At 40.5% G+C, this 13,842-nt stretch overlaps 1 protein-coding gene across 2 annotated transcripts in view; it reads left to right on the top strand.

Annotated features, from left to right (window-relative positions):
* Positions 1–13,842, top strand: part of LOC127575884 (PC3-like endoprotease variant B) — a 591,287-nt gene that overhangs the window by 366,528 nt on the left and 210,917 nt on the right. For both annotated transcript variants that reach the window (XM_052026095.1, XM_052026094.1), the window contains exons 9-10: positions 3,164–3,252; positions 12,821–12,993. In XM_052026095.1, coding sequence (XP_051882055.1) covers positions 3,164–3,252; positions 12,821–12,993 — 262 coding nt within the window. The remainder of the gene's footprint in view (positions 1–3,163; positions 3,253–12,820; positions 12,994–13,842) is intronic.

The raw sequence follows: 13,842 nt of genomic DNA, 5'->3' as shown, positions 1-13,842 counted from the left end.
CTCAGATAATGAAGCACTCCTTGCCAGTATGCACAAAACCCAGCCAGCATTTAGACATGAGATAGTAAGCGACATCTAACATTAGCTACACATAACATTGGATAATGACCAACTCCAACAACAGAGACTAACCTCAGCCCTTGACATTTTATAGCATCACCTTCGAAGGACCCTCTAACATCAACATGCTGGAAATTACCATTGACCAGAAAAATAACTGAAACAATCTCATATGTACTGTGGTTACAAGAGAAATCAGAAGCTGGGTATTCTGTGGTGAATGACTCAATTCCTGTTGTTCTAATGTATTCCTGCCATCTCTGAAGAATGTCAGGAGTGTGACAGAACACAGAGACACAAGAGACTGATTTCACACCCACCTCACTAGGTAGAACAGGGATAGAGTTCCCATAGTCCTCACCTTTCACCCCGCTAGTTTCTGCATCCGGGATATCCTTCATCATTTCCGCCAGCTCCAAGGAGATCCCACCACCAATCACATCTTACCCTTTCTCCCCCCTTCTGCTTTATGCAGGGACCAGTCTCTCCAAGACTCCCTGGTCTGCTCATCCCTTCCCTTTCCACCCCTCCCCATCCCCTGGCACTTTCTCCTGAGATAGTAGGAAATTCAACATTTGTCCCTTCACCTCCTCCCTCACCACCATCCAAGACCTAAATGCCCTTCCAGGTGAGGCAGAGATTCACATGCACCTCCTCCAATCTCATCTATTACATTCAATGCGTGTGATGTAGTCTTCTCTACGATATTACCATCATTACATCCCTCCAGATTAACGTCCTTATCGTCACCAGAAATTTAATTGGATGAGGCACGTATATACTGTGGCTATAAGAGCAAGTCAGAGGTTGGAAGTTTTGCAGTGAGTGACTTACCTCAAGCCTCTGCAAAACTTTTCCACTCTCTACAAAGCACAAAGCAAAATGTTGACAAAGTACTCACCATCTGCACGGAAGAGTAAAACTCAAACAACACTCTAATCTTGAAATTTAACATTTGTGACAAAGCAACCTTGTTGGCCTATCAGATGCTCTGCAGCAACTCATCAGGGTTTCTTTGACAGCACCTCCCAAGCTACAATTACTGTCAACTAGAAGGAGAAGAAGAGCAGGTGTCTGTGAACAGCATCACCTGTAAGCTCCTATCAAGTCACAACCCATCCTGATTTGAAAAGAAAATTGGCATTTCTTATCATTGTTAAGTCAAAATCCTGGAATTACTCATTTAACAGCATTGAGAACACCTTCACCACATAGACTGCAGTGGTCCAAGAAAGCAGATCACCATTAAATTTGAAAAGGTAATTAAGGATAAACATTAAATGCTGACCTTGCCAATAAGATTCACACAGCAGATGTCCTTTAAAATGTGCATGCGTGGCTTCAGCTAGCACCAGCTTGCTTCAACTGGCCCCATTCACAAAATGGCCCTGTAGATTATGCATGAAGGCAGCTGAGCTTTGTGACAAGTAACTGGATGCTGAAGTCTTTATAATAAGGTCAGATTTTGTTTACAATCTGGACTTGGTCAAACAACCATGACCTTATTGCAGATCATGACCCAGAATACAGATACCAGAGTGTCCAGTTTATCCCCTATGAACTTTTTTTTAAAATTTGTTGACATTTTCTGAAATGTGCAGCTGATTAATGCAGTGAATTTGGTGCCGGGGACTTGCACACGTTTGGCTTATTGGACGTTACCCCAACTGGCAATTGCTGTCATCAGTGACATTTAGTTTAGTTTTAATTTAATGGAACAAAAACTAAATATCACCAAAGGCAAAGGCAGCCTACATTGGCTTCTGTAAACACCTACACACATTTCAGCCTTCTTCCTGGCTGCCCGTTATTACTTTGTGAAGAACTTTGGCAAAGTATAAATCTCAAGCTCAACCATTTTCTACATCCGATCTGCTGCTGATATATTTCTCTGTTTACCTCTGAAATACCATGCATTTGTGCCCTACATTTTTCTTGGCCACCTGCCTTCAGCCCACATCTTTATTACCCCAGGATTCATTTTGACACCCTCCCACTTTTCCATCTTCCAAATAAAATAAATATGACAAGCTCCATTTTCACTTGTGAATGAAGGAATGAGGTAATGCACTGCAGATAAAACGTTTCAATCAAACATTAAGTAGATGTTTTTCAGTTTGAAAAAATGTTGATAGTTCAGACTGAATCAGAGTATAGTCATAGGGAAGAGCAGGGAAAGAGGCCCTTCAGCCCACTGAGTCCATGATGACCACCCATTTACACTAATGTTTCTCTCATCCCATTTTTATTCTCCCCACATTCTCATCAGCTTCCCCCAGATTTATGGACTTACCCGCACCCTAGGAGCTATTTACAGCAGCGACCCAAAGAAACCTAAACAGTCATAGGGAGAACGTGCAAACTCCACACAGAGAACACCCACTGCATTGATGATAATGAGCCAGATTGTACTGGAACTGGCCTATTGTCCCCATTCACCACCCGCTACCCTTGCCCACCCTCTCTCACATTTGGTTTGTGCGACCCTTTACATCTGAGGGGGGTCTGGTGTCTGTGCGTGTGGAGGTGGTGGGAGGGTGTGGGGTGGTGGAACAGGCTCCAACCTGCAAATCATGCCCCTGGAATAACCTTACAGTTCAATAGAGAATCAGAGGCATTTAAAAATTAATAAAGAAAATGTAATTAAAAAATTAAATACATATATAATTTAGAAAACATTAAAATATGAACAAATAATTAAAAATGATTCATTTGCTGCTCCTGGTGTAAAGCCAAGGATCAGATGCAGTGCATGCACACCCTCTCTTCAGCAAGTCAGCGCTCTGCTGCTGGGTTCAATGGTGAATCTAGCAACAGAGCAAAAGGTCTGCTGCATCAGCATTTTGACCTTCGGCAGACTTCTACATTTCAAAGGACACTTAGGAAATTCCGATCCATCCAAGACATCAAGCGGATGGTGGCTCCAGCTGCAGGTAAACATGATACTTCCACATGAAAGACCAATGGGACAATATAAAGTGAATTCATATATTTCTGAATCAAGTGTGAAGATGTTTAGGCTTGTTGCTGTGTAGTCCCTGATTTATATCACATGTATGTTACACAGACTCTACCTTTGTGTTTTTCATTTTGTTTTTCCAAGCCATGGAACAAAATGTGCTGGAGAAGTAGCAATGGAAGCCAACAACAGCTTCTGTGGAGTTGGCATTGCATATAATGCAAACATTGGAGGTAATCGATCAGACATTAGTGGCAAGGAAAATCTGAATATTGTTTAATATCACTATTTTTGTGCCATTGCCTTATTTTTGTTAAGATTGTAACTTTGTTGACTGGCATAGTGGGCAACTGAAAATCATATGCAAGTACACTTCTTGATGCAAACAGATCAGAGAGATGCCATTTTGATTATGTAGCACAGGTACCTTGCCATTTTCTTTTGATTTTAATAAAATTTTTTGTCAGCAACTTTCTAAATATAAAATTTGTTCTTCAGCATTTCTAGCACAAATGGGATGCACTGCAAGATATTGGCTTTGGCATTATAAACACATTAGACTTGGAGTGAAACAATAGTATTGCTGTGATTGGCTGTCACTCTGTTGTAAGACTCCTGCTACACTCCTGAACATGCATTTTCAACTTTAATTGCCTTTCTGTGTCACTGTTATTCCTGTTGATGATGCAACTGTCACTTACATTTTTTAAATCAGGTTTGTTTCCTTTATTAAGGACCATGAAACAGGCTATAACATGGAAAGTAAAGAAATTCAATGACAGTAATGAACTCCAAAGTGCGTCTATGTTAGGCCTTGCACCATGCCATATATCATTTTAGTTCTCATTGCTGTCTCATGAAAGGAGATCTGGTCAACACTGTGATGCTCAAATGCTTAAATGTTTCTTAGTGCTGAATTTTAACACAAAACAGTGCTGTTATAATATAGATGCAGAGGGAAGGAAGGAGATCCCATCATCATCTTGTGTAAAGTTGCTTTGGAGGAGCAGGTGGAGGGCAGCAGTGGTGCGATGAGTGGTTTGTGGTGCGATGAGTGGTTTGTGGTGCATTCACTAATAAGTAGGAGCGCAGATCCGCAATGCCTTTACCCTTCCTGAAATTAACAGCAATGCAGCTATTTTAATGCTGCACTCATTATGTATATTGGGGAGGTTGAGTGTGCTTGCGGGAGCTAGAAACCACATTTGTGGTCATACCTCATTCTAAAGCTCACAACTATCAGGGCTTGTACTATCAATGGCTGGCTCTTCCAATGGGAGCTTGCAAGGAGTCTATTTCAATGCATCCTGCAGGAGTGGTGCACTTTTACGTAGAGCATACTGTACCTGGCTTTTCAACAGAGGAGACGACTCTGTAGATTTGGTGCAGTGAAAGTGGTTGTTGATCAATTAAAAAGAGAACTTCATTCCCACTGTTGGACATTGCATTGCTAGTACCTAGTAGCTGCCAATGTCAAGGCAAGCAGTACTACTCCTGGGAGCAAAATATTCAAAGACTTCACTGGGGCTACCAAATACTTCACTCTCTACACCTTCAAACTTTAGGCCCAGCACTACAAAACCTTCCAAATGTATCCCTGCTGCAATCACTGCATGTACTTCACTTCACTTTCTTCTGATTGCACATGCACAATCAATATTTGTTGCTGGCCTCCCAACACCTCCCCATGTTATTCCCTGTTTTCTCCCATCGTGTACGTAATGCAATACTCCCTCACATGTCTCCTCATCCCCGCTCATGGTGCTGGGGTAGGGGGAAGAGGGAGGGTTACAAGTGTGCTAAGTAGCAAGCCATAGGTATTGGCTATCTTTCCTTTCTTCTCTGCTTACAGTGAACTTCCTTCCTTTACTCTGCAGGTCAACCTGATGGTAAATGATGCTGATATCCGTCTGCTGCCACCTAATCCTGCAAACACTGTAAACTTTGTCCCACTTTCTCACTTTATCCAAATTGATTCAAAGGTTATGTGCCTTTAATTTGTGACCTTTACTAAAGCTACTACCTATGATTAAATGCACCAAGTGGGTAATATCAGAGCATTTTTTTCCTATTCATCATAATTCCAGCAGAATATGGGTAAAATTTTTGAAAAAAATAACATAAATGCCGGTAATGCCATCTTCCCAAGCTTCTTGTGGCTGTTCTTCTGTGGCAAGTGTGGTCGCACAATAGACTTTCCAATAGGAATCTACCCTCACTTATTCTGCAATAAAATTAGGAGGAATAAGAGAGAAGGGAAACCAAATGAGACTCAGACCACATAGGTCTACCCCTGCAAAAAGATGTTGGATTACAGGTGTATTTTTCAGACTTTTACTGAGTTCTGTTTCAGAAGCCTCTTCATGATGGTTTGCTCTTCAGCCCAAGGCTGACTTTTTTTTTGTAATTCTGTTTGCATATCAAGTTCCATATTAATTTCTCCATCATTTAATTCTCATATCCCCTGTGTTTTCCCATCTGTCAGTATCTCATGTGCACTTCCTGTACTCCCGTGAGTCAGTGTCATTGTATTGTAGAGCAGTTGGAGCAGGGGGAAGGATGGGGTGAGTCAATGGCCATCTGTAATTTGAAGCCACTATGTGCTGGCATACAGCCTCTGGAGGAAACAATCATACTCTTAATTTTGATCTGCTTGAGCTGCTGTTTTGTGGAATGCTTATGAGGAGAGAAAAGGATTATATTCTTGCAAGCCCATAGAAAGAGTAAAGGCCTCCATATCTTCATGTCCTGCTGTCAGGCATGGTTAATACTAATCATTACGATTGCTTCCTTTACATGTACTGTTAAAAGTTGAATGACACCATGTCCTCCCAACAGTGGTCTGACATTCCTTGGCATAGTGTGTTATCTTCTCCTGCAGGAGGAATCCGTGGTGTTAATTAGCTGCTACAGTCCCAGATTCTGTAGTTGACAGCTTTCAGGATTACATATTAGTAACAGCACATATAAAGGAGTAAGGACCTAAGATGTGAGACTTCACTGGTTTTATTGTAAACTTTCATCATATATGAGCATTGCTTTCATGGTTAGTAGTTATTGTCCATTCCAAATAGCCCCGGTGAAGCTGGTGGTAAGTTGATTTGAAATGTTGCTAGCCATTTTTTGAAGATACTGCTGCAGTGCTGTCATTTAAGGAGCAAAGGCTTTGACCCAGCAACAATATATATATTATTATCAGGATGTGTGCATGCTGAGGGGGAACTCAGGCCTTACATTTGTTGTCCACGTAATGGTAGGTGGTAGTGATCATCGATCCAGGAAGTGCTGTTGAAGAAAGCCTTTAAGTTGCAGAAGCGCATCTTGTAAATGGTATACACTGTAGTCTCAAGCCACCAGTAAGACAGAATATTTAGAGTAGTGGATGGGATATCAATTAAGTGGGCTGCTTTGTTCAGGATGGTGTTGAGCTTTCTGGGTGTTACTGGAGCTGCAACAGCCTTGGTAAGTGGAGAGTATTCCATCACATACCTGACTAGGTCCGGTGGCAAATGGAAAAGATTTGGAGAGTTAGGAGGTGTATTACTCATGGGAAAGTGTGTAACCTTTCACTTGTTCCAGCATACACTGGTCCAGTAAGTTTCTTGTGAATTATGTCTACTAGAATATTGATTATGAGTAATTCAGTTATTGTAGTGCCATATCAAGAGGTGGTAGACTCTTTTTTTGATGATATTGCTTGTCAATTATTGGCATGTCCTTGAATGTTTTCCAAATCTTGCCATGTGCGGACATGAACTAGTTAACCAGAGGAAGAGAAACAAGTGGAACGGAACGTCATGCAATAATCAGAAAACATCCCCACATCTAATCTTACAGTGAAGGACAGGTCATTGATGAAGCAGCGGAAGATTATTGGAGCTAGGATGGTAGCTAAGGCCATTGTGTCTGGGGATGGGGACCATTTCCTTTGTATGAATGCATACAGTGTGCTTTTACTCCTGATTCCCCACTGATTTCAGATTTACGGGGCTGCCTAGACCCCAATTCCCTTGATGTCGCCTCATGTCTGGAATTCAGCTACTTCTCTATGTTTGGACCATGTCCATAATGAGGTCTGGAGCCAGTTGCACTGACAGAGGTTAAATGTATCAGAGTTTTGCTGAGTACATTCTGTTTGATAGCACTTTTGGTGACATCTTCCTTCACTTAGCTGGTGATTGGAAATAGATTGATGGGGTGGTAATGAGCTGGTCTGGATTTTGTGTATACAGCACAGCTAGTCAATTTTCCACTTTGTGAAAATAGGAATATTAATCGAGAATGGGGATATTTATGGAATCACTTCCATTGGCTATTTGTTTAAATCTCCAACACCATTCACAACAGTTAAACTGTAGGGTCTTGATCTCATATATTGCTAATTGTATTATTTAGTTCTTGAGACCTCATTTTTAAGTACCTCTCGTGCTGCTCTTGGCATGCTGTTCTACCTTCCTTGTTGAGCATAGATCAGTATCTAGTCTTGATAGTCATGGAAGAATTAGGATTTGGGCTGTGAAGTTGTGTTCTGGTGGAATACAGTTCTCTAGCAGTTAGTGGTTGGCAGTGTTCGTGGATGTTCAGATTTGATTTACTGGATGTTATCTGAATCTTTCTCATTTAACATGGTAGTAGTGCTGTATACTAAGATAGAAACTCTCAGTGTGAAGAATAGGACATCAGCTCTACAAAGACTATGCAGAGGTCATCCCTACCAACATTGCCATTGACAAATGCACTTGCCAGAGGCAGATTCTTGAGGACAAGGTCAAATAGGTTTATTCCTTGTATTAGTCCTCTCAAAACCTGCCATAACCCAGTCTTGTTGTCAGCTCCTTCAAGACTTAACTTAGTGAGTGGCGATACTACTAAGTCACATTTGGTAATGAACAATGATGTTCCCCATTTTGTGTATGTTTTAAGTTATTTTTTCCCCCAGAGTATTCTCCAAGTGGTGTTCAACATGGAGGACTACCGATTTATCAACTGAGAAAGTAGGATAGTTAACTATCAGCCCCTCAGTTCATTGCCTTTATTTGACTGAATGCCAAGAGATTTCATGAGGACTAAATTCAAGGGTGATATCTCACAAAGTTGCTCCCTCCCAGATATCACTACCTCAGGTGTGTCTGTCCTAATAGAACACTCCCTGATAATGGTAATATGGTATACTGGATCTCAGCTGAAAGGCACAATTCCTTCACAATTACAATTTTAGGCTGTGATTAACCTTTCTCTGCTCTCCCAGGTCTGACAAGTACAAGATAATAGTAAAAACAAATTTTCAATGCTTGAGGTGTCTTTGTCCTGTCCAAAATCAGTGCCAGATGATCCATCTAGTTTTATTATGCCTGTTCGTAGTCTATTGGTACAATTCAATGCTGGCCCATTTCAGCAGACTATAAAGAGTCTTTCATATCTTTATGGATCTGAAACCACATATAGGCCAATCAGGAATGGACAGCAGTATATGCTTCTAAACAATTTTGCACCAATCGCTGTCATTATAAGATATATCATCTCCTTATTTCAAATTCATTTAATTAAATTTAAATTTCCTTGCTGCCATAATGGAATCTGAACTTGTATTTCCTCATCATTGGTTTATGCCTCTGGACCACACATTCACTAACATAGAGTCAAAGTGTCAAGGAGGGATACAGCACGGAAACAAGCTGTTTGGCTCACCAAGTCCGCACTGACTATCAACCACCCATTTACACTAATCCTACAGTGACCCCATTTTTGTTTTGTTCTCCGCGGTTTCTAATCCCCCCAGATTCTACCACTCACCTCCGTACACGAGGGGCAATTTACAATGGCCAATTAACCTACCAATCCACAAGGCTTTGGGACATGGGAGGAGAGCAGAGCACCAGGAGGAAACTCATGCAGTTACAGGGAGGACTTGCAAACACCACACAGACAGCACCTGAGATCAAGGTTGAACCTGGGTCTTTTTTTATATTGCAAAAATGAACTTTATTCATAATAAAAATATATACGCAAGAGAATAAACAGTGCAAAACTTTCTACATTTGTAGTCAATACATTCAGTAGTGTTAACTTATTTTTTTAAAACCATAGCACCATTACCACTCATGTGGCCTCCTGGGATGATTCACCATTTCAGTGTTTGAGGAGCTTCCCCACCTGACTCCACCCCTCCATCTGAGGTAGCAGGAGGAGCCGAGACTGTGGTCCTTCCCCACAGAGCTTTAGCATTAGCTGCACCGAGCTTCAGTGCATCCCTCAGCATGTACTCCTGCAGCCTGGACTGTGCCAGTCTACAACATTCCCTTACAGACATCTCACTGTGCTGGAAGACCAACAAGTTTCAGGCAGACCATAGGGCATCTTTCACCAAGTTCATGACCTTCCAGCACCACTTGATGTCTGTTTCTGTATGCGCCCCTTGGATCAGAGAGTCCTCTGTTATACAGCTGCTTGCGATGAACCGAGGCAAGGACCCTTGCATCCTTCTCCATACCCTCTTAGCAAATCCACAGTCTGCAAAGAGGTGGGTGACTGTCTCTTCCCCACTACAGCTGTCCTGAGGGCAGCATACGTTAGGAATGAAATTTTGCCTGTACAGGAAGGATCTGACTACGAGGACCCTTCTCGCTGCCAGCCAAGCGAGGTGTTTGCTTGGAAGAACTCTTCCACAAAGGACAGATAGTGCCGGCAATGTCCACTGACCGGGATCTTGCGCAGCAATGGGGGGGTCACACCTATCCTCCGCAACAATGGGCAGAGGTAGAACCTCAGCACCTGGGTCTCTGGAGCTGTGAGGCAGTGGCTCTACCAGCTGCGCCACTGTGCAGACGAACCACTGTGCTTCAGACCCAGCAAACTGTCACACATTAGAGGATATATGACACACGCTGTGAGTGATGGCATTTAAAATTGCCCTGAGATAAGGGACATGGAACTGTGATAAAATGGTCCTGAGATAGGGGACATGCAACTGTGATAAAGTCCAAAGGGTGATGGTTAGTTGATTCAGTTATCTCACTTGTTAATTATTTGAGAATTCCTCACCTTTCCTGTCTTATTTCACATTACAAGAGACCTTTTGAGATTATTGGAAGATCCACTCACAGCCACCTCCTTCCACCGTGGTAGGGAGTATTAAATATTCACTTTTTCTCTTAATGGGCCTGTTCAACAGTCTAATTGCATGTGGCAACAAGAAGAGGTCCTGCTCTGTCAAACTTCCATGACTATATTCTGAGCACAGGAATTATTGCCTGATTCTATTGCCTACCATTAGCACATTTGCAGTTCTCAGACATTTTTTTGTTCACATGTTCAAGCTGTATGCTTTGTTCCCTGCTGAGACCAAATCAATTCCCCCTGCTGAATTAGAAATCTTGTTTAAATTTAAAATGCAACAATTAAGATGAAATGTTAAATTAGGTGATGTACTCAGTCTACAGCTGGCACTTTATGGGTGAGGTGGAAATTGGTTTGGTTGGATCAATAAACACTCACAAATTAAGGCAATGCTCAAACAATTCTTACAGAAAGAGAATATTATCCTGTTATATTGTGTAAAGTTGTAACTTGACTGGTGTTCTCTGTAGCTTTCTCTGTGATAAATTGTTCCATGATATGGTGAGATTAGATCTGTTCTGTTACATCATCCACCTCCAAGGCTTGATACTTTTAAGCCCCCAAGCTTGCAAATTTCTATTGATATTAGATTTTAAGTTATCGATTGACTTTGCATTTATTGTTTTCTTTTTATGGGGACACTTCTACCATACTTTACATAAAGGAGTGTCCCTAGGCTTCTCTTCTAAATGGCTTGGCCCTATAGTTATCTTCCCTTGTTCAATATTTGTCCACCTACAGTTAATGTTACTCTCCATTTACCTGAGAGATTCTTTTCAGATGAGTAATGAAACTGAATCATCCCCTAATCTTCTATATTGTGAGAAAGTAGGCTTATTTTATGTATTTTGCCCACAGAATCAAATCTTAAGAGTTCTGGTAAAATTCTGGTACATCTGCATCACTCTCCTTCTAAAGCTAAGATATGCTTTCTGGAGCATGATGCTCTGAACTGTACACGTTGTCCCTGAAATGGCATTTTGTATAAATATTACAGAATTATAATTCCCGTTCCACTTCTTTAGATTTCAAAACTCTATTAACAAATACTAAGGTTCCATTGGTCTTTCTAATTGGCACCTGATCACTACATGTTAGTGGTCTGCATACATGGGCTCCTAAATTTCTTTTGGACCTCCATTCTTCTGAACATTTTCATTATTTAAATAATAAGTTGAATTTTCCTGACTTGGTCCTAATGGATAATGACATATTCACTAGCATTGAGCATAATGGAGTATTGAACTGAATCCATCGATTGTCTCCTTTTAATTTTGTGTTCCTACCTACACATCTTGTATTCCTTTGTATGATCTTTGCAGCATTGGCAAATTTGTATGAATTACTATCTATTTTGCTATTCAAGTCATTACTAAATATTATGAGCAGTTGGGCTGCCAGCACTGATATTTATGGGGTACTGATACTTATGTCCTGGTCCAACAATGTAGATGCCATGAAAGCACACCAGCACCTCTACTTCCTCAGGAAGCTAAAGGAATTCGGCATGTCCCCATTGACCCTCACCAATTTTTATAGATGCACCATGGTTAACATCCCATCCAGATGCATCACAGCTTAGGATGGCAACTGTTCTGCTCGAGACCACAAGAAGCTGCAGAGAGTTGTGGACACAACTCAGCACATCACGTAAACCAGCCTCCCCTCCATAGATTCTGCCTACACTTCCCACTGCCTCGGTAAAGTAGCCAGCATAATCAAAGACCCCAGACATTCTCTTTTCTGTCCCCTCCCATCAGGCAGAAAATACAAAAGCCTGAAAGCATGTACCACCAGGCTTCTATCCCACTGTTATAAGACTATTGAACCATCTCCTTGTATGATAAGATGGACTCTTGACCTCACAATCTACAGTACGTCATCTTGGCCTTGCACCTTATTGTCTGCCTGCACTGTACTTAATCTATAACCGCAACACTTTATATTGCATTCTGTAATTGCTTTTCCCTGTACTACCTCAATGTACTGATGTGATGAAATGATCTGTATGGATGGCATGCAAATAAAGTTTTTCACTGTACCCTCGGTACATGTGACAATAACAAACCAATTTACCAATTGACAACAAACCCCGTCCTTCCAATGTGACTGCATGTCATTACTGTTACTTTACTGGTGTTACATTACAATTTTCAATATAAAAAGACAATTCCTGAAATGAGTGAACAATGAAAGATTGTAGCAAAGGCACCTGCAATTTCCTCACATACTTTGTTTAACACTGTGATAAAACCATCAATGGTAATATTATTTACCACCACAATAACCCATACTTGTAATTGGTACTAGCCCAAAACTTGCAGTGGGACCACAGAATAAGGTTTCAAGGAAGATAAGTTTGATTGGTTGTTGTCAAATTGATGAGCTTATGCTGTAGCAGGTAGGTCCAATCAGTCATGATGATGTATCTGATTATCTAGTCATTACTGCATTGTAGTTTGATGGAACTTGCAGTGTGCAAATTGACGACATGGTAACAGTGACTGGATTTCAAAGATATATAATGATGATCAGGAGCAAACTTGAGGAAATACTCAACTATTGTTTCACATATCACTGCAATTATTAACTATTGGTAATGATACATCAAAAGAAATTTGTTATGCAAAATTAAATGTCCTGTCACATTTCAATATCATTGCAAGTGTTATATTCCTGATTTAGGTATTCGCATCCTGGATGGAAAAGTGACTGATGCCTTAGAAGCTGCAGCCCTCACCTACAAGAACAACTATATAGATATCTACAGCTGCTGTTGGGGCCCCAGAGACAATGGAAGGAAACTTGATGGCCCCAGGAAACTAACATCCAAAGCACTTAAGGAAGGAGCAGAAAAGGTAAGAGATTCAGAGTAGATATTGAAAATGGGCTTTATTTAAAGGATCATTTAATGATAAATGTAAGTGACATTGACCTAGTTTGAAATTAAACAATGGTTGTTTAGGTGTAGTAGCATTGCCCCTGTTAACGTTGTGAGATGAAGTATTATTGGTGTGAATCTGCTGTTAAACACTTCGGAACTAAAAGAGTTTTTGATGGAGTGACTGAATTCTATCAAAGATAACATATGTGCCAATACTTATACTGTAACTGAAATATTTCTTATTGATAAGGAAAGAAAAGGTATAGCAAGCCACATGGTTCTCCTTAATTGTAAGTCCCCGAGGCTTCATTAAAAAATAGATTTTGCATTTTTTAAGTCTGCTACGGATTCTTTGTTGCTGCTGTTTAATTTGGTGGTATTATCATAAATTTGTATATGTGGAAATTAGAAAGAGCTTTTATTGTAATGTGGTTTTTGCATATTACAAAAATAAACCACCTTTGGGGATAGAAATTCACCTTGGCTTATCATTCTGGCTGCCTATAATATTTCTGCAGTTATTCAGTACAATTGAATTCACGAAAGTGGATATCAAGCAGGCCGTATCAATGTGATAATAGTGATAATACTTGTTTTTGTGCTAATGCCTAAGATGAATTAGTATCTTTCAATTCTCTGTAATAAATGCCATCACTAACATCACATCATGTTACAATTTAGCACCCAAAGAAAAATAATATTTTTATTAGCTAAATATTCATTAAATTTATATGAAGGACTCAGTCTACCAGTGACAGGTACATTTTGAAAAAAAAAATAGCAATCCCCTGCTCTTTCCTTACCCTTTAAGCAAAGATTTCAT

Source organism: Pristis pectinata, chromosome 11, assembly GCF_009764475.1.
Source record: "Pristis pectinata isolate sPriPec2 chromosome 11, sPriPec2.1.pri, whole genome shotgun sequence".
Classification (NCBI taxonomy): Eukaryota; Metazoa; Chordata; class Chondrichthyes; order Rhinopristiformes; family Pristidae; genus Pristis; species Pristis pectinata.
The sequence above is the reverse complement of the archived record's forward strand: the minus strand, read 5'-3'. Positions and strand labels throughout refer to the sequence as shown.